The following is a 17,079-nucleotide window of genomic DNA, read 5'->3' as shown; positions in this document are numbered from 1 at the left end:
ATTTTAATCCCATGGCCTGAGAACTGTGGGGTGTAACCCCTTTGGCCCCCAGTACCCCAGCGGAGATGCCCTCCCCCGAGAAGTTAATGAGTCACCTTAGAGATCTAGTTGAGAGGCCAGCACTCTATTTGGTGACTCTAGACCCCCTTCACGTAAACCCCCTTCACCTTCAGGTCTTTGATTGCCCGATGGTGACATCTTTGTGCCTATCTATTCATCAGTGAGTGGAGAGTTTCAGGTGAGCTTTGATCAGCCAGATTCGCTAGGATACAGTATGAGGGATTCAGCTTTATGGGAATCGTAGATAGTGTTTTTCAAATCTGTCAGCTCCTAAGAACTATCAGGAAAGCTTTTAAAATATCGAAAGGGAGTGGAGATGGCTCAGGGAGCTAGTGTACTTGCTTTGCATGCTGAGGGACTGGGTTTGATGTATGGAAGGTCTTCCTCCAGGAACATGCCCTAAAGCACAGTGGGATGTGGCCAAAAGAACCAAGTTAGAAAAAAAAATTGTCAGAGAAGTAGCCTGATGGGAGTGGTCACACTTGCATGAATGTGGTCTTGGCACCAAAAATGTCAAGGCGCTTCCTTGAGACTGATTCAGCCATTTTAAGAGACCAGGTAATCATCTTTAATTATAATTAGGTACACAGCCATTTACATAATGCCCACCTCTTATAAAAAGATTCCAGACAGTGCTCATGGTTCTTTTGCCTGTCTTCTCCCGAATACAAGTTTAGGGTTGCTGTATTCTATAGCCAGTGTCGAGGACGTGGGTTCAGATTTGACCCCATTACTGACTAGCACGTTAATTCAGACAGATTACGTAACTTTTCTGGACCTCAGGTAAGTATGGTGCCCTTCAGTTTTGTAAGAAGCGAATAGTCTGGGTCCATAGAAAATAGTAAGGATGTATCTATTACTTTCATCCTCATCATCACACTGCATTTAGATCTGAAAACCCTTTTTACCTCATAACTTAAAAGATTCAGGGAGTGTCAGGGACCCAGGGCCAGAGATCAGTGCGAGGGCGCTCTAACCACACCCGGGACTTCTTGCTAGGGCTAGGTACTTAGCGCCCTCACCGATGCCACCGCTGCTCTTTGCTACGCCTGCGTGCTCTGCACGCTGCGCCTGCGCGAACGCCGCAGTTCGGGTAAGTATATCGTCAAGGAAAATCCCCAGCTTCTAGGTAAACAAGTTGCCACGTGAGACCGGCGGCACGTGTCCCCTACAGCTCTGAGGTCTCAGCCTATGAAAAGATTCGGAGGGCTGGACTGGCTCGTGTGTCACGGATTGTAGGCAGGTCGGCGGATGTTTTACAGCCAATAGCAACACGGAGAGTGGATGGGGGCGTGACTTCGTTGAAAATTCAATCGACGTTCCGGGGCGGCCCCTCCCTCACGTGGATCTGTCTCTGACTGTTTGCAAGCTGACCAATGAGGAGATGGCAGCGACCAGCGGAGCCAATGACTGCTGCGCTGCGGGTCCGCGGGCGCACGCGGCGCGGGCATGGGTCGGAGTCCTCAGGCCAATACGCTTGAGGGGCGGGGCGGGGCACCCTGAGGGCGGGCGGGCCGGGAGGAGCAAGCCCTAGTGGCCGTGGGCTTAGTAGTGAAGACGTCGGGTTCTGCGGAAGCACCTGGTGGTGAGTGTTGTGGGGATGGGAACGGAGGGAGGAAGCCGCTAAGCGGCTGCAGGTCTGGGTTTTTGTGAGAGGTACGTTCCTGTGAGTAACTAGGAGCAGTAGAGGGACCCGAATCCTGCGAATGCTCGGTCTCCGCAGCAGGAGCCCTCACGGATGTGGGGAACAGAGAGCGTGAAGAATGGATGTAGAGCCAGTGACAACAGCTCTCTCACCGCCCTAGTATACTAGGACACCGGCCTGCCTCGAGTGGATCTCAGAAACCCTCAGCAGTGCCTCCCCTGCGGAGTTCAGGGTTGAGACCCTTTGAACCGGTCGGGAGTGGTCCAGTTGGTGCCTCCCGTTTGGGTGTGTGGCTAACACACCTGAAATCCTTGAAAAGGGCAGGCTCTCTGAATAATAGACCCTGGTAGAGCATATGGTAGGTACCGAAGGACTGACGTTATGGTTTGACCAGGGATGATTTACAGTTTGCATTGTTACAGGATGCTCTGGATGTCTCTTGTATAAAATCTGAGTTGGTGGGGCTCCGAACAGTCCTAGCAAGGTGGGAGATAAACTCTTGGGTCCTGAGAGGGAGGTAGTCCTTGTTCATATTGGCTACGGATGAGTTTTATTTTATCCTTTTGTTTGTTTGTTTGTTTTTGGGCCACACCTTATGAAGTACAGGGCTTACTCCCTGCTCTGCACTCAGGGATCACTCCTGGCTCTGCTTGAGGGATGATCTGAGGTGCCAGGGTCAGTCTCATTCAAGGCAAGTGCCCTGCCTGCTGTACTTAACATTCCAACCCAGAGTCTTTAACTCTTGAAGATGAAGAGACACCAGATTGGTGCACTGGTGTCTGTAGAAACCACAGTGGTCATGTGAAGTAAGGTGAAAAAGTGAGGAAATGGGATTCCTAGGAAATATCTGGGACTGGTGGTTGTCTGGATGATCACCTGACGATGTGAAAATCGAGGCTGTGATGAGTCAGTGTGTGGGGGGAATGAAGCCTGCGTGACTCCAGATTGGCCAAAGGGAGAAAGGGTGGGAGGCAGTCTGTGTTCCAGGAACTCGTAGTCCTCAGGGTATTTAACATCCAGGTACCTCAGTACTGCATAATAGCTCACAGGTTCCTGAAGGGTAAGTAACCAGAATTCCAATTGTCAAGAGCTCAGGTTGAACTCTAGGCTCCATTTGGTAAGAGTCTGAGAACATACAGTGAGGCAATTTGGCAAAGTTTATTAATTCGGAGCCGTAAGAATTCCTTGTGGAATGGAGATAATAATGGATACCCATCGCACAAGGTTATTCCAGGGATTGGATAAGAAATGATGAAGTCCTTAGAATGATTTTTTTAAAAAATCAGCTACAAAATAAAAGGCTATTGGGTGTAAGAGCAACAGTGACAGAGTGAGAATATTGTGGTTGGGAACTATTTGCAAATTCATAAATTTCTGTGACTTGTCTTCAGGTCCTGTCCCCAATCCTAATCCCTCTCCAAGGATCCAGGATCCAGGCCCCAGACTGGGACACTTGTTCTGTTCCAATTCGGTTTCCTCATCTTAGACCCATTCTCTTCCCCACTCCTCCCTCTGCTGCCATTCTAACAAGAAATTATGCACATAGGTGGCCACTAGGGAATGAGCAAAGGGAATGAGCAAAGGGAAGACCTGGGCCTCCAAATTCCCCGCCTGCCTCTTTGGTAGGGGCCAGCAGAAGGGTCTAGTTTTGAATGGGGGTGGGGCGGGGGTGGGGGAGTCAGTGCCGGGACCTGTAGGATCAAGCCTACTGTAGGCAGACGCCCTGATTGGAATAAAGAGCTGGGATTGGGCTCCTGGGCGGGGTCGAGGACTCCTTCTCCTAATCTTCTCTCAGGAATCCTTGATTTAGGAACAGGACAGCAGTCTTTGGATTGGGGGAGAAGCCTCGGCTGGGTGCATATACTGGGCCACTAGCCAGGAGAACATGATGTTCCCAAGTGCGCTGGCCGCCGCCCTCCAGGCCTGGCTGCCTCCCAAACCGCTGCCTCTCGGGCCTCCCTACCCCACATTCCCCGGCGCGTCGCTCCGCCCTCGGCCTCCGCTTTGACGTCACGGCCGAGGTCGCCCGCCCCCTCTCCTCCATTGACGGAAGCGGGGCTCGGTTACTGTGGGGACCGTGAGGCAGGATCGCCAGGCCCGCGGGGGCAGGTGGGGGCTGCGGGGCGCGCACGATTCTTTTTCCTATGTAAAAGGAGGAAGCGGTGGGAGAGCGGAGACTACCGGTGTTACTGAAGAGGAAGAAAAAGGTTTTCAGGGAAATTCTGAAAGCGGAAAAGGGACAGGGTCTCAGGACACGGGCTGGAGGACATTTTCTAGTGGCAGAGACCAGAGAATACAGACTCCCAAAGCTTTTGTTCCTTTTTTTTTTTGTGGGTGGGAGAGTAGGGCACTCCTGGTGTGCTCAAGGCTTACTCCTGACTCAGTGCTCAGGGATCACCCCGGGTGGGTTTGGAGGTGGGGGGGCGGTGTCATGTGGTGCCAGGGATCGAACCCCGGTGGGCTCCATGCAAGACAAGCACCCGACCCTCTGTGCTACCTCTCTCGTCTCCTTGCTTTGTAAGGCTATTTTTTAAGGCTATTTTATGGACAACATCCTGGTGTCCCAACTTTTCCACAGAGCCCTTCCACTACCACTCCCCGCCCATGGCAAATAGAATTTTAAAAGAAAGCGTAGAGTTCATGATAGAGTAAGGGGTGCGCATCATCCATGATATCAGAATCAGCTTGGGGTCTCCTTCGATTATCACCTATATTTCCAGGGAGCTCTAAGAGGAACTCGGCTGAGTTTCTGGGAAAGGGAGGTGTGTCTTTAATTGGTAATTTTCCTGGGTTTAACTGCTACTTTAATCCCCCAAAGAGGACCCTGTTCTTTATTTTGGATGCAATGTTCTGTTCATCCTTAAAAATTCAGCCCATTCTCTATTGCTCAGTCTTTCCCTGTCTATTCTTATTAGCAATAAAATCACCATATTTATTATTGGGAATACAGTGGAGGGAAAGCCTTGGCTTCTTATAATGTATCTGAAGTTCTTGACACTTCACTCTTCTCTGTCTAGGGTCCCAGTTGGCCTCTGCTGTCAGTGTTCTCTTTGTTTCTGCTAGCCCTGGTTTCCTGGCCTCCAGTTTGGGGGCAGTTTTGTGGGTGGCTGCATCCTTAGGAGAGAAGTACTAGTTACAGTAGGCTGCCAGGAGACTTTTGCTATGATTGGTCCCAGAAGCACCTGTCTTTGTTCCCCCAGACAGCCTCCATTGGTACTCATATCTTGTCTTTTGTTTGCAAGACTCTTCCTCAGCCTCCTACCTGTGCTTTTAGCTATTCACAGGATTTCAAGTGTCATAGAAAGGGCCTGGGTTAAATAACTTTTATTATGATGAGGCTGGGGAGGAGAACCCAGGAAAGGCTACACCAGATTTGTTTTCCCCACCCCCACCTTTCTAGCCCAGTCATCTGATCGTTTAGCCCACCTCTCACTCAGGGTCTTTATTCCATCCCTAGTAAGGCTCTACAAGGCTGGTCAGTTCAGAAAGTATGTAGTTCCTTTTTTTTTTAATTAAATATTTTGGTTTTGTGTTTGGGGCACACCGGCTGTACTCGGGCTTACTCCTGGCTCTGCCCTCAGAGATCACTCTTGGCAGGCTCGGGGACCACATGGGATGCTTGTGATGAAATTCGGGTTTGATGTGCAAGTCAAGGCCCTTACCCGCTGTACTATCTATCCTGGGCCCAGAATGCTTAAGTACCTATGGTAACCCAGGTGAGCTTAGTTTTCCTCCCCTCCATTATTCACTGTGCAAGACATCCTGCGCCCATTGGCTGGGTGGTGGTGTCTGAGGCCCTTCAGTCTAGCGCCAGCACCCAGATCCACGTGCGCCGGTGTGTGTGACACAGCTGTGACCTCAGTGAGAGCTAGTAGCCAATCAGGCGCCAGGACGAAATCCTCAGCCAATCCAGGGCGGGGTCTGAGGCTTGCTGGCAGGAGGCCAATGAGGGGCAGTGCCTGGCATTATGCAACCCGCCTCCTGGCCCCGCGGAGCTCCCACTCGGCGGCGGGCTGTAACGGCGGTGGGCAAGAGGCGCTCGCTCGGAAAAGGTAGGCATTTACGAGGCCATTCTGGGACAGGTCTGCGATCGCGAGCCGGAACCCCTTCACGTTCAGCCTTCTGTGCCGCTTTCGGCCTAAGAGCTCGAACGGCACACCTACCTCCCAGTGACTGACCATCGCCATCCTGTCCGTGGTGCCCCAAGTGTTCTCCCCAACTCTGCTCTGGGTGTCCGAACTCCTGACCTGCTTACCATACTTAGCGTTTGCCGATCGCCCCTTTCTCCCCGGCTGTCTTGGCCCCACACCGGACCCTCCGCAGATTTACTCTTGCCTCCTTGCTCGTCTTTTGGGGGAGGGTCCCTGGTTTTGCCTGAGCATCAGGACCCCTGCAGGCCTTCCAAGCTCTCCGGGTTCTCCCTTTCGTTCCCTGGCCCCGCGCCTGTCGTGATGTCAGCCGGTCCGGCCTGGAACATCCCGTTCTCGGCGCTAGTTCCTGCTCCTGGCCAGTCTTTCTTTTTTTCTCCCGGCGCTCAATAAAGGCTCGGGGGCTTGGGGGTGTGGTCGACTCGGAGTCGGGGAAGAACTGTGGGCTAACTGTAGAACCCTGCTCCGAGCTGAGTGTGCCTGCCTGGATGGGGGTTGGGTGGTGGTGTGTGACTAGGGGAGTAGAGGACCGGGTAGAGAGAATTTCTGGGTCCTTAACAATGGTAGATGCTGGCCGTGGTACTGGCGGCGAGACAAGAGCCGGGGCCAGGGAAGGAGAGGCTGTAAATCCAGACTAAAAAGACCTGGAGCCAGACCGGGGGCCTTTTGCGCCGAGGGCCCGGCAGTTGTGTGTTTCTCTGGAGCAAGGCCCGCCCCAGGAACCCCGAGGGCCTCCCTTTTTCCATCTGCCCTGGAACTGAGGCTCTAATAAAGGTGGGTGACCCCCCCGCCACACCCTCCAGTTTGGGAGTGGGTTCTTCCGTGCTTCCTCTGAGAAATGGGGGAGGGGTCACCCCTCCCACCCTGCTGTGGTCCCTCCAGCAACCGCTGAGCTCAGCTGCTGACGTCCGTTTCCCTGGCAACGGCAGCAGCGGCGGCGGAAGCGCGTGGTGGGGCGCTTGCAAGTCGCGCATGTGCAGTGGGGGTGGTGCCGCCCTTCCCACACCGGATAAAATTAGCCAGGAGGCCTAAATATAGGAGGTTGCCACCTCTCGAAACAGAGCTTTGGAGTCCCAGGCAAAGTAGGAACCAAATGGAGAATTGGGGGATGGAAAGTGTCCAGGCCTCGGCCCGCTGCCATAATTTTAATCGACTCTGTCTCTGTTCGCCGAGGCCTTACTGGCGGGGGAAGTGGGGTAAGATGCAAGAGAGGCCTCTTTTAACCATCAGCCTTTTTTTTAAGGGGGGGAGCGGGATCTGAAATAATTTACGTTTCCAATCAGAGGCTGGGGTCCCAGGAGCAAGAAGACTGGGGAGGGTCAGCATGGAGTCCAGCTTTCTCAAACCTGCCTTTTTGATCTTCCTCTCCAGGTACTGACTGCGATCGGGCTTCTCGATTCTCAGGGGTTTGGTTTCCACTTCAGCCTGGCCTTCCGGCTCTCCCTTGTGGATCCATTGTGCACCCTCTCCATTGTCCCTGTTCTGCCCCTCCCATGGCCCAGACATGAGTAGCGCCCAAGAAGGGGCTGATGGGGGGGGGGACTCCAGGACCAGGGAATCCTTTTGTCCTGGAGGGACCCCCTCCCCTGGGCCTCCCCAGCGTCTGCCTTGTCCAGACCCCAACCTGGCTGATGATATGGATGCCAATAGCAATGGCTCAAGTGGCAATGAGTCCAACGGGCCAGAGTCGAGGGGTGCGTCTCAGCGGAGCTCACAAAGCTCCTCCTCGGGCAATTGCAAGGACTCAGCCCTGCTGGAGACCACCGAGAGCAGCAAGAGGTATGTATGGACGGTATTGCAGGGCCCGAGGGTGCATGGGTTAGTGCTCCAGGAGACAGGCTCCTTGCTGCTGGGTACTTCCCCCTCACCTCAGGCCTACTCCTTCTCTCTTAGTACAAACTCTCAGAGTCCGTCCCCACCCAGCAGTTCCATTGCCTACAGTCTCCTGAGTGCCAGCTCAGAGCAGGACAACCCATCTACCAGTGGCTGCAGGTTTGTGGGGTGATAGCTGGGGGAGGGCGCCTGAGGTCCAGGCCGTGGTCTCGGGCTAATGCTTTGCCCTCCCCCTCCCTGTGGGCTCTGCAGCAGTGAGCAGTCAGCCCGGGCAAGGACTCAGAAGGAACTCATGACAGCACTTCGGGAGCTTAAACTTCGACTGCCGCCAGAGCGCCGGGGCAAGGGCCGCTCTGGGACTCTGGCCACACTACAGTATGCGCTGGCCTGTGTCAAGCAGGTGCAGGGTGAGTGGTGCCTCCTGGCAGAAGGTCCTGGTCCAGGGCTACTATGGTGAGGCGGGCCCCACTGAACACCCCACTTCCCTCACCTGGCAGCCAACCAAGAGTACTACCAGCAGTGGAGCCTGGAGGAGGGGGAGCCTTGTGTTATGGACATGTCCACCTATACTCTGGAGGAACTGGAGCACATCACGTCTGAGTACACACTTCGCAACCAGGTCAGTGTAGCCAAGCCTCACTCCTCTTGCCCCCTCTGCCTTTCACCACAGCTCCTGACTATGCCTTTGTCCTCACCCTCTGCCCAGGACACCTTCTCCGTGGCTGTCTCCTTCCTGACAGGCCGCATTGTCTACATTTCGGAGCAAGCAGGTATCCTGCTACGCTGCAAGCGGGATGTATTCCAGGGGGCCCGCTTCTCAGAGTTCCTGGCTCCCCAGGATGTGGGCATCTTCTATGGTTCCACTGCTCCATCCCGTCTGCCCATCTGGGGCACTGGGACTTCAGCAGGTGAGGTTCCCAAATGCTTGGAGGGAAGAATGATCAGTCAGAGGAAAGGTGCCAGCACTGTTCAGGGCCCTCTTAGTTTTTATTGCTGGGTTCTTCTCAGCCAGGGAAGGGCTGGAGAGCGGGGCTTACTTCTCTTCTGATCTGTCCCAGGTTCAGGCGCCAGGGACTTCACCCAGGAGAAGTCTGTCTTCTGCCGTATCAGGTAGGTGTGGGAAGCAGGATCAAACATCCTCCCCACCTCTTTGCCCTGTGTACTATGAGGTGGATCAGTGACCCTCTATTGATAGTTCTAATGCCTCTTTCTTGCTAGAGGAGGTCCTGACCGGGATCCAGGGCCTCGTTACCAGCCATTCCGCCTAATTCCATATGTCACCAAGATCCGGGTCTCAGATGGAGCCCCTGCTCAGCCGTGTTGCCTGCTTATCGCAGAGCGCATCCACTCTGGTTATGAAGGTAAGGTCAATACGGCCTGGGGCGTATGCAGATCAGGGTTGGTTCTCCAGGCTTGGGGCAAGGCAGGATAAGTCTGGGAGGTATGGTGGAATCCCTTAGCACTCTGGAACAGAGTTCTGTCAGGATAAGATCTGAGCCCCCTTCAGAGATAGAGTTTGAGGGCCAAGAATTACCTTGATTTTCAGTTTTATTACTGAAAGAAACTTGAACATACTCTCTTTGTAGGTTAGAAGGCCCAGGGAAGGCTTGGGGGTGGGGGGAGCAAAGAAATAGCACAGCGTCGAGGATGTTTGCCTTGCTACTGCATTTAGACCCTTGAGCACAGAGTCAGGAGTAAGCCCTGAGGTGTGGCCCAAAAAGATATTGGAGGATTTCAGCCCAGGTAGTGTGGAAGGCTGAGGGACTGGATCTTTCTTAATCAACCCTAGTGGCAAGCCACACTGTCTGTTTGCAGCTCCTAGAATCCCTCCTGACAAGAGGATCTTCACCACACGGCACACTCCTAGCTGCCTCTTCCAGGATGTGGATGAAAGGTGAGGTCAGGACTTGGAGGAAAATGGGAATCCAGGGCTGAGGTCTTGTCACTTTGATGACTCTTTCACTTTCAGGGCTGCCCCGCTGCTGGGCTATCTCCCTCAGGACCTCCTGGGGGCCCCAGTGCTTCTGTTTCTGCATCCCGAGGACCGACCCCTTATGCTGGCCATCCACAAGAAAAGTGAGTCTTGCGTTCTGCTCACCGCCTTCTTTTTCCTCCGGGACTTTGCAACTAGCCGAGCAGTTGCCTGCCTCTCCCTCGTGCTTGGGCTTTCTGAATTCCACTCCAATAGGTGCTCCTCCCCTTAGCAGCCCCTCATGCTGATGGCTACCCCATTTTCCATTTCAACCAGTCCTGCAGCTGGCGGGCCAGCCCTTTGATCACTCCCCCATTCGCTTCTGTGCCCGGAATGGGGAGTATGTCACCATGGATACCAGCTGGGCTGGCTTCGTGCACCCCTGGAGCCGAAAGGTAGCCTTTGTTTTAGGCCGCCACAAAGTACGCACGTAAGTGGGACATCACCCAGAGCTGGCCCTGAGGGGTGGGGGACCCTGTGTGAGAGGGCTCATCTTTACACTTCCCCACCCTACAGGGCACCTCTGAATGAGGATGTATTCACTCCTCCTACCCCCAGCCCAGCGTTATCCCTTGACCCTGATATCCAGGAACTATCTGAGCAGATCCATCGGCTGCTGTTACAGGTTTGTGTTGAGGAGAGGAGAGAATCTGGGGGGTGTGGAAGGGGAGGGGAGCTTCATGTGGACTCCTAACCCGTCACTCTCCTTGCCTTAGCCTGTGCACAGCCCCTCAACAGGGCTCTGTGGAGTTGGTCCTGTGACTTCCCCAGGCCCTCTCCTCAGCCCTGGCTCCTCCAGTGAGAGCAACGGGGGAGACACCGAGGGGCCTGGCCCTCCTGCCCCGGTGAGTGTCCCTCTTTCCCTTCACCCTCTGGTTTCCCAGTCCCAGGTTCTCCTAGGAATCAGTCCTGCCAGTCCTAGAGGAGCTTGACCTTATCACCTTCTCCTCCTCTTTGTTCTGCTCTCATCTTTGCCTTCATGCTTAACTCTCAGTGTGTTGCCACATGGGACCCTGAGGCTGTTCTGTCTGTCCCACAGGTGACCTTCCAGCAGATCTGTAAGGATGTCCATCTGGTGAAGCACCAGGGCCAGCAGGTCTTTATTGAGTCCCGCACCCGGCCACTAAACCGGCCCCGCCTCCCTAGTGAGTTGGTGAGGGTGTAGGTGAGGAGTGAGATCTGCAGGTCTTGTGACCTTCACCCTGAACCCAGAGAAATGTTACTCTTTCTTCTCCAGCTACAGGCGTATTCAAAGCTAGGACCTATCCCTCCCGGTCCCCAGACCCCGAGTTGGAGTCTGCTCCTTCCAGCCAGGCCCCTCTAGCTGTGGTCCCTGAGGAGGCAGAGAGGAAGGAAGCCTCTGGTTGTTCCTACCAACAGATCAACTGCCTGGACAGCATTCTTAGGTAAGACCGATTTGGCCCTTTCTGTTCGGGTCCTACCTGCACCCCACTCCAGGCTTTGCCTTCATGTCTTTCCTCTGCTCACTGACAGGTACCTAGAGAGCTGCAGCATCCCCGGCACGACCAAGCGTAAATGTGCCTCCTCTTCCTCCTGTACTGCTTCCTCAGCCTCTGATGATGACAAGCAGAAGACAGGGCCAGTCCCTGTGGGGGCCAGGAAAGGTAAAAGACCCCCTCAGTGTGTACTCCACTCACGGCCCTGTCCTCTTCCTGTGAGCCTGTCTCTCTGTTTCTGCGTTGGGGCCCCATTTTGTTCCTTGTCCCATCCTCAGCCCTCAAATCTCCAGACTCCTCCCTGCCTTTTAAACCCATTACCCACCGCCCTGGGATATGACCTCTTAATCTCCTGGAGGGGCGAGGGTGGTAACTTGCAGCCATCTCTCTGCACAGATCCGGCATCAGCAGTGCTGTCTGGGGAGGGGGCCACTCCTCGGAAGGAGCCAGTGGTGGGTGGCGCCCTGAGCCCGCTCGCCCTGGCCAATAAGGCAGAGAGCGTGGTGTCCATCACCAGTCAGTGTAGCTTCAGCTCCACCATCGTCCATGTGGGAGACAAGAAGCCCCCGGAGTCGGGTATGGGCATGGAATGAGGGGCCGTTGCCGGGGCTCCACTGGTTCCCCTCGCCGCAGCTCCCTCCTGCTGACCTTCACCCGCCCCTGCGGCCTCTTAGCTCAGGCTGCTGCTTCTGCTGCCCACCCCAGCCAACCTGTACTGCTTCACCTCTCCCCATCCAGCAGCCTGTGTTCTTCCTGTGGGTTCACAGTCGGTCTGGGGGATTCAGATCTGGGTTGCTGACTGCGTAGGGTTCTGAAGATCGGAACTATCAAAACCTCTTCCTTAAGGGTCTCTGGACATTGACCTGAAAAATGTGTGAGGGACAGGCAAAGGGGGTACTTCTCAAATAATCTTGAAAGTGTCACCCGAGGAGGGGAGGGGACTGGGTATACTCTCATCCGGGGACTTCTTAGCATGGAAAGAGGACCAGCCGTTCTCAGGCGAAGAGGGATGCAAGGGACCCAGGCTGGTCTGTAGGCAGAGGTCGGGATGGCCAAGCGTTGGGCGGGGAGGGGGTGGTGATTTGTTAATCTGGGTCAAAAATAACTCCATAACCTTTTTCCCGTTTCCCTTTCCTCAGACATCGTCATGATGGAGGACCTGCCTGGGCTAGCTCCAGGCCCAGCCCTCAGCCCTGCAGTAGCCCCTGACCCAGTCCCAGATGCTTACCGCCCAGTGGGCTTGACCAAGGCAGTTCTGTCCCTGCACACACAGAAGGAGGAGCAGGCCTTCCTCAGCCGCTTCCGTGACCTGGGTAGGCTGCGTGGCCTCCACAGCTCCTCCATGGCTCCCTCGGCCCCTGGTGAGCGGGTAGCCACCCATTAGTCAGTCTAAAGCCAGACTGCTGGGTGAAAAGGGGGGTCTTGAGGGTGACATACCTGTTCCAGGAAGCCAGGCCCATCAGAGGGACAGGGCCTTCACTTGCCTCTTCCTCTCCTTCCCCCTGGGTGGCAGTTCTCAGCAAGGAGGGCAGCGGGCAGGGCTGGTCCTGAGGCAGGCAGGTAGATCTCCAGCATGGAAGGCTTCAGGCGCAAGCAGGAAGTTTGTCTGCCACAAACTCAAGTTGTCGATGATCGAGAGCTCTACGTAGGAAGGGCTGGGACCCCCCGGGAGGGGGTTGAACTCCGAGGGCAGATGACAGCCCTCCAACTTGCTCAGAGAGGGGCTCTTCAGGTAGACACAGGATGGGGCTTTTCCCAGGCTTCTTGCTCCATTGTGAGCTAGCCAGAGCAGGGCCTTGACTGGCAGTAGGACCCAGACTGGTGGTTCCTAAGGATTTGGGCAGACAGACCTGAGTTGCTGCCCACTCAGCCATGGAGCTACCCGCCTCCAGCCCTGTCAGCGTGCATGCCTCCATGCTACCCCTCATTAACCTTATCCTAACTCCTTTCTCAGTGAGTACCCGTCTCCCTGGCTCCTATGATGCTTCCCGAAGGGTTCCCAACCTCCTTGAATCCCCTCTGTTCTAGTGAGCCAGAGAACCAGACTCTCTCTAGGGGACTTTGCCCTCTCCCTGGCCAGCATGTTAGGCCAGTGGGGGTGGGGTGGCCTGGGTGCTAACCCCCTAGGTTGAGTCTCTGGATAACCCTGGTTTCTCCCCACAGGCTGCCACCACGGCCCTGAGCCCTCTGGCCGCCGACACCACTGCCGATCCAAAGCCAAGCGCTCACGCCACCACCAGACTCCCCGGACCGAAGCCCCCTGCTATGTCTCCCACCCCTCAACTATGCCATCCTCTGCCCCCTGGGCCCCACCACCAGCTACTACTCCCTTCCCAGCTGTGGTCCAGCCCTACCCTCTTCCAGTATTCTCTCCACGAGGAGGCTCCCAACCTCTTCCCCCTTCCCCTACATCCATGTCCTCTACAACTTTCTCTGCCCCCCTGGTGACCCCAATGGTGGCCTTGGTACTCCCTAACTGTCTGTTCCCTACGCCAACCAGTTACCCTTGTGGGATGCCCCAGACTTCTGCCGAGGGGCCTGCGACTCCTGCCTCCCATTCTCCTCCTTCGTCTCTGCCCCTTCTGCCCCCCAGCCCTACTCACCGCCCAGAAGCTCCACTATTCAATTCGAGATGTAGCTCCCCACTCCAGCTAAATCTGCTGCAGCTTGAGGAGACCACCCGAGTGGAGGGGGATGCTGTTGCAGGGGGCTCTGGGGATAGTGCTGGGCCCCCCCCTCCCAGTGAGGAGGCTGCTGAGCCAGAGGCCAGACTGGTGAGCACTGACCTCTTTGCACCCTCTCTCCAGCCCCCACCCAGCCCCGTGCTCCTCTACTCGGTGCTTCTTCCTGCTCTGTCTGCCTGCCTGCCATTTCAGTCTCCAGCAGATGGAATTGTGGGGTGGGAGCCCCCTGCTGACTTTCCGAATGAGTGGGCACTGTCCTGTCTGTCTGGTGGGAGGCAAAAACAACCCAGTACCTGTGAAAGCACATCTGCCACTTGGAAAGGGCTCCAGGCCGCATCCCTTCACTTCTTTTCTCTCTTGTCCTGGCCCCACGGTCATGGAGTGAGAACAGAGACCACTTGGGCTGGGTGTAGAAGTAATCGACCTGCAGAAGTAATCCCTGTCCTGTCCTTACTCCTCCTCCTCAGGTGGAGGTGACCGAGTCCTCTAATCAGGACGCGCTTTCGGGCTCCAGTGACCTGCTGGAGTTGCTGCTGCAGGTGGACTCTCACTCGGGCACAGGCTCTGCTGCCTCGGGCTCCTTGGGCTCCGCCATGGGCCCTGGATCTGGTTCAGGCTCTCAGGAGGGCGGCAGCACCTCAGCCAGCATCACACGTGAGTGTCCGCCCTCCGGCATCTCCTGGGGTAGGACAGTGACAGGTATGGGGAGACCAGGCTTGCTGTTGGCTGAGCTCCTTGGGGCCAGGCTGAGGCCAGCGGCCTGGTTATGCGGCCTGGAAAGCTGCCTTAGGAGGCTCTGGGAGTTGGGAGCACGGGCCGTTCTGACGCCAGGTGCCTGTCTCCGCCTGCTCTTGCCTCACAGGCAGCAGTCAGAGCAGCCACACAAGCAAGTACTTTGGCAGCATCGACTCTTCTGAGGCGGAGGCTGGAGTTGCCCAGGGTAGGGTTGAGCCCGGGGATCAGGTCATCAAGTATGTGCTCCAGGATCCCATCTGGCTGCTCATGGCCAATGCTGACCAGCATGTCATGATGACGTACCAGGTGCCCTCCAGGTGAGTTTCCGAGGGATTAGAGGCTGGTTTGGGCTTTTTTATTTTTTTCTGGGACTGGCTTTGCTCTAGGGCTTCCCATTTTACCCTTACTCATGGGAGCTCCATCATTAGTTTCTTCCAGGATGCGGGCAGCTCTTCTGGACTTGAAAACTCTGGAAACCCAGAGTGTGAATTTAGGGGAGGAGAATGAGGAGCGGGTGGGCACTGGCAGGAAGAGTGTGAACGCTGAGCCCCACTTCTAGCCTTTCCCTTCTGAACCCCCTTCTTGAGCAGGGACATGGCCTCTGTACTGAAAAAGGATCGGGAGCAGCTCCGGGCCATGCAGAAGCAGCAGCCGCGATTTTCAGAAGAGCAGCGAAGAGAGCTGGGTGCCGTGCACTCCTGGGTCTGGAAGGGCCAACTGCCTCGGGCTCTCGATGTGATGGTGAGAGGATAACTCTGGGCGTGAGGAGAAGAAAGAACTGTTCAAGTTGAAGGGATAAAGCTAGGGTCCGATCTCTGTGCCCTTGAATCATTGTTTTTAGTTTTGTTTTGATTTTTGTTGCAGGGGGTTAAACCCAGTGCTGCATACACATGGTGCTCTACCAGTGAGCCCCGTCACCATGGTTGGAATGTTTTATTTTTGGTTTTTGGGCCACACCTGGCTATGCTCATTGGTTACACTTGCTCTGCATTCAGGGATCATTCTTGGCAGGATCCAAGGGACCATATGAGAACCCAAATTCAGCCACATGCAAGGCAAATGCTCTACCATTGTATTATCCCTCTGGAATGTGATTTTGTTTGTTTGAGGGCCACACCCAGTGATGTTCAGGAGTTGCTCCTGGCTCTGCTCTCATGGATCACTTCCGGTGGTGCTTGGGGGACCATATGGGATGCTGGGTTTGCCGTGTGCTGCCTGCTGTACTATTCCCCCTAGGGTGTTACTTTGAAGTATTATAGAGTATTATAATGGGTTATAAAGTATTAACCACATGAGCTATTTAGGTCGTTTCAGAATTTCTCCTATATCAGCATAAGGTAAAATTCATCTTCCAGCCTTGCTTTTCCAACGCAGGTGCGTTGTTTCTAGACGATAACTTTGGGGATATACTCTTGGACTGCAGGACAGGGAGTTGGGGTGACAGGTCAGCAGTGAGAACTCTGTGTGACTCACTCATTCCCTTTTTCCTTCTAAGGCCTGTGTGGACTGTGGCAGTAGCACCCAAGACCGTGGCCACCATGATGACCCACTCTTCTCGGAACTCGATGGACTGGGGCTGGAGCCTATGGAGGAGGGTGGAGGCGAGGGTGGCGGCACTGGTGAAGGTGGAAATGAGACCCAGACCCAATTTGGGACCAGGGTCCCAAGCTCTCAGGACTTGGCCATGGAGGAGGAAGAACAAGGTGGGAGCTCATCCAGTCGAGCCTTAACTGCCACAGAAAATGGCACAAGCTAAACTACATCTGGGCCATCTCTAGGAGGGCGTGAGAAGGTTCCTTCCATGCCCCAAATCTCAGAACTCATATATGGCTGGACCAACCAATAGAAAACTGCCCAAGCAACTGCCGCTGTAGGAAGCCAGAGACCCTTGTCACCAGCCAGGGACCCAGGGGCTGCCTCTGACCTCTTAGGGAACAGAGGTTGGAACTCTCCAATCCAGCTCAGAGTAGCCTCACCTGTACCCCCTGGAGAGGAGGCCGCCTTCACCTGGACAACATTGCTGGCAAGCTGCTGAAGTGGTTTCCCCAAAACCTGCTCGGCCAAGTCTGGGTTCCAAGGGTTGGGCTACACTTATTTATTGGGGGGAACAGCCCTCTTTCCTTCCTTCTGATGGGAGGAAGGTCTGAGGCCCAAGCAGGACCCAGTGGTGGTCTGTACCCCTAGCTGCTCCAGGGTGGGGGAGGTTGGTGGACCATGGAGTCCCTGGTGCTGCCTCTCAGGTGGGACCCAGACGTTCTCAGCTGTACCTCTACCGATGGCATTTGTGTTTTTGATATCGTGTCTGTTATTTTTTTAATACAAAAAGAAAAAATGACTTTGTGGATGAAGTTTGGGGTGGGTGAGGGGAGCTTTGTAGGGAGGTATCGCCCCGCTTGGAGAAGATAGAATGGACCGTTTTCTCCTTAAGGGTATCCATGTCTCTCCCCCTCCCACCATTCTATGTTTTTTGAATTATTTTTATTTTTGCAGCAAAAATAAAAGGGTGGGGGCCAAACCCATGCGTGTACTTTACCAGTGAGCCACA

At 55.0% G+C, this 17,079-nt stretch overlaps 1 protein-coding gene across 4 annotated transcripts; it reads left to right on the top strand.

The window, feature by feature from the left end:
• Window positions 1–1,573: 1,573 nt before the first annotated feature.
• Window positions 1,574–16,848, top strand: PER1 (period circadian regulator 1). Of its 4 annotated transcripts, none has more exons than XM_056115012.1 (23): window positions 1,574–1,645; window positions 7,225–7,632; window positions 7,747–7,845; window positions 7,939–8,093; window positions 8,184–8,305; window positions 8,393–8,594; window positions 8,745–8,796; window positions 8,905–9,047; window positions 9,502–9,580; window positions 9,656–9,762; window positions 9,935–10,088; window positions 10,175–10,283; window positions 10,375–10,503; window positions 10,698–10,803; window positions 10,896–11,064; window positions 11,153–11,283; window positions 11,512–11,691; window positions 12,255–12,476; window positions 13,279–13,889; window positions 14,267–14,453; window positions 14,662–14,851; window positions 15,122–15,275; window positions 16,030–16,848. In XM_056115012.1, the coding sequence occupies exons 2-23, from the start codon at window positions 7,358–7,360 to the stop codon at window positions 16,288–16,290; spliced, it is 3,837 nt and encodes a 1,278-aa protein (XP_055970987.1). In that variant the 5' UTR covers window positions 1,574–1,645; window positions 7,225–7,357; the 3' UTR covers window positions 16,291–16,848. The 4 variants fall into 4 exon arrangements, with proteins under 4 accessions (XP_055970987.1, XP_055970989.1, XP_055970988.1 ...); XM_056115014.1 differs by lacking the exon at window positions 1,574–1,645 and adding an exon at window positions 5,661–5,757 and having other exon boundaries at window positions 12,255–12,428; XM_056115013.1 differs by lacking the exon at window positions 1,574–1,645 and adding an exon at window positions 5,661–5,757 and having other exon boundaries at window positions 15,125–15,275.
• The last annotated feature ends 231 nt before the right edge of the window (window positions 16,849–17,079 follow it).

Source organism: Sorex fumeus, unplaced genomic scaffold (assembly GCF_029834395.1).
Source record: "Sorex fumeus unplaced genomic scaffold, SorFum_2.1 ptg000028l, whole genome shotgun sequence".
NCBI lineage: Eukaryota > Metazoa > Chordata > Mammalia > Eulipotyphla > Soricidae > Sorex > Sorex fumeus.
This window is presented reverse-complemented; position numbering and strand designations above follow the sequence as displayed.

What these genes read in the sequence shown, in the direction of transcription:
- PER1 (XM_056115012.1), top strand. Translation starts at nt 7,358, where the DNA reads ATGAGTAGCGCCCAAGAAGGGGCTGATGGGGGGGGGGACTCCAGGACC. An exon ending in CATCCACTCTGGTTATGAAG is followed by an intron (nt 9,048 to 9,501) that starts GTAAGGTCAATA and finishes GTCTGTTTGCAG; the next exon opens with CTCCTAGAATCCCTCCTGAC. An exon ending in TCCATCGGCTGCTGTTACAG is followed by an intron (nt 10,284 to 10,374) that starts GTTTGTGTTGAG and finishes TCCTTGCCTTAG; the next exon opens with CCTGTGCACAGCCCCTCAAC.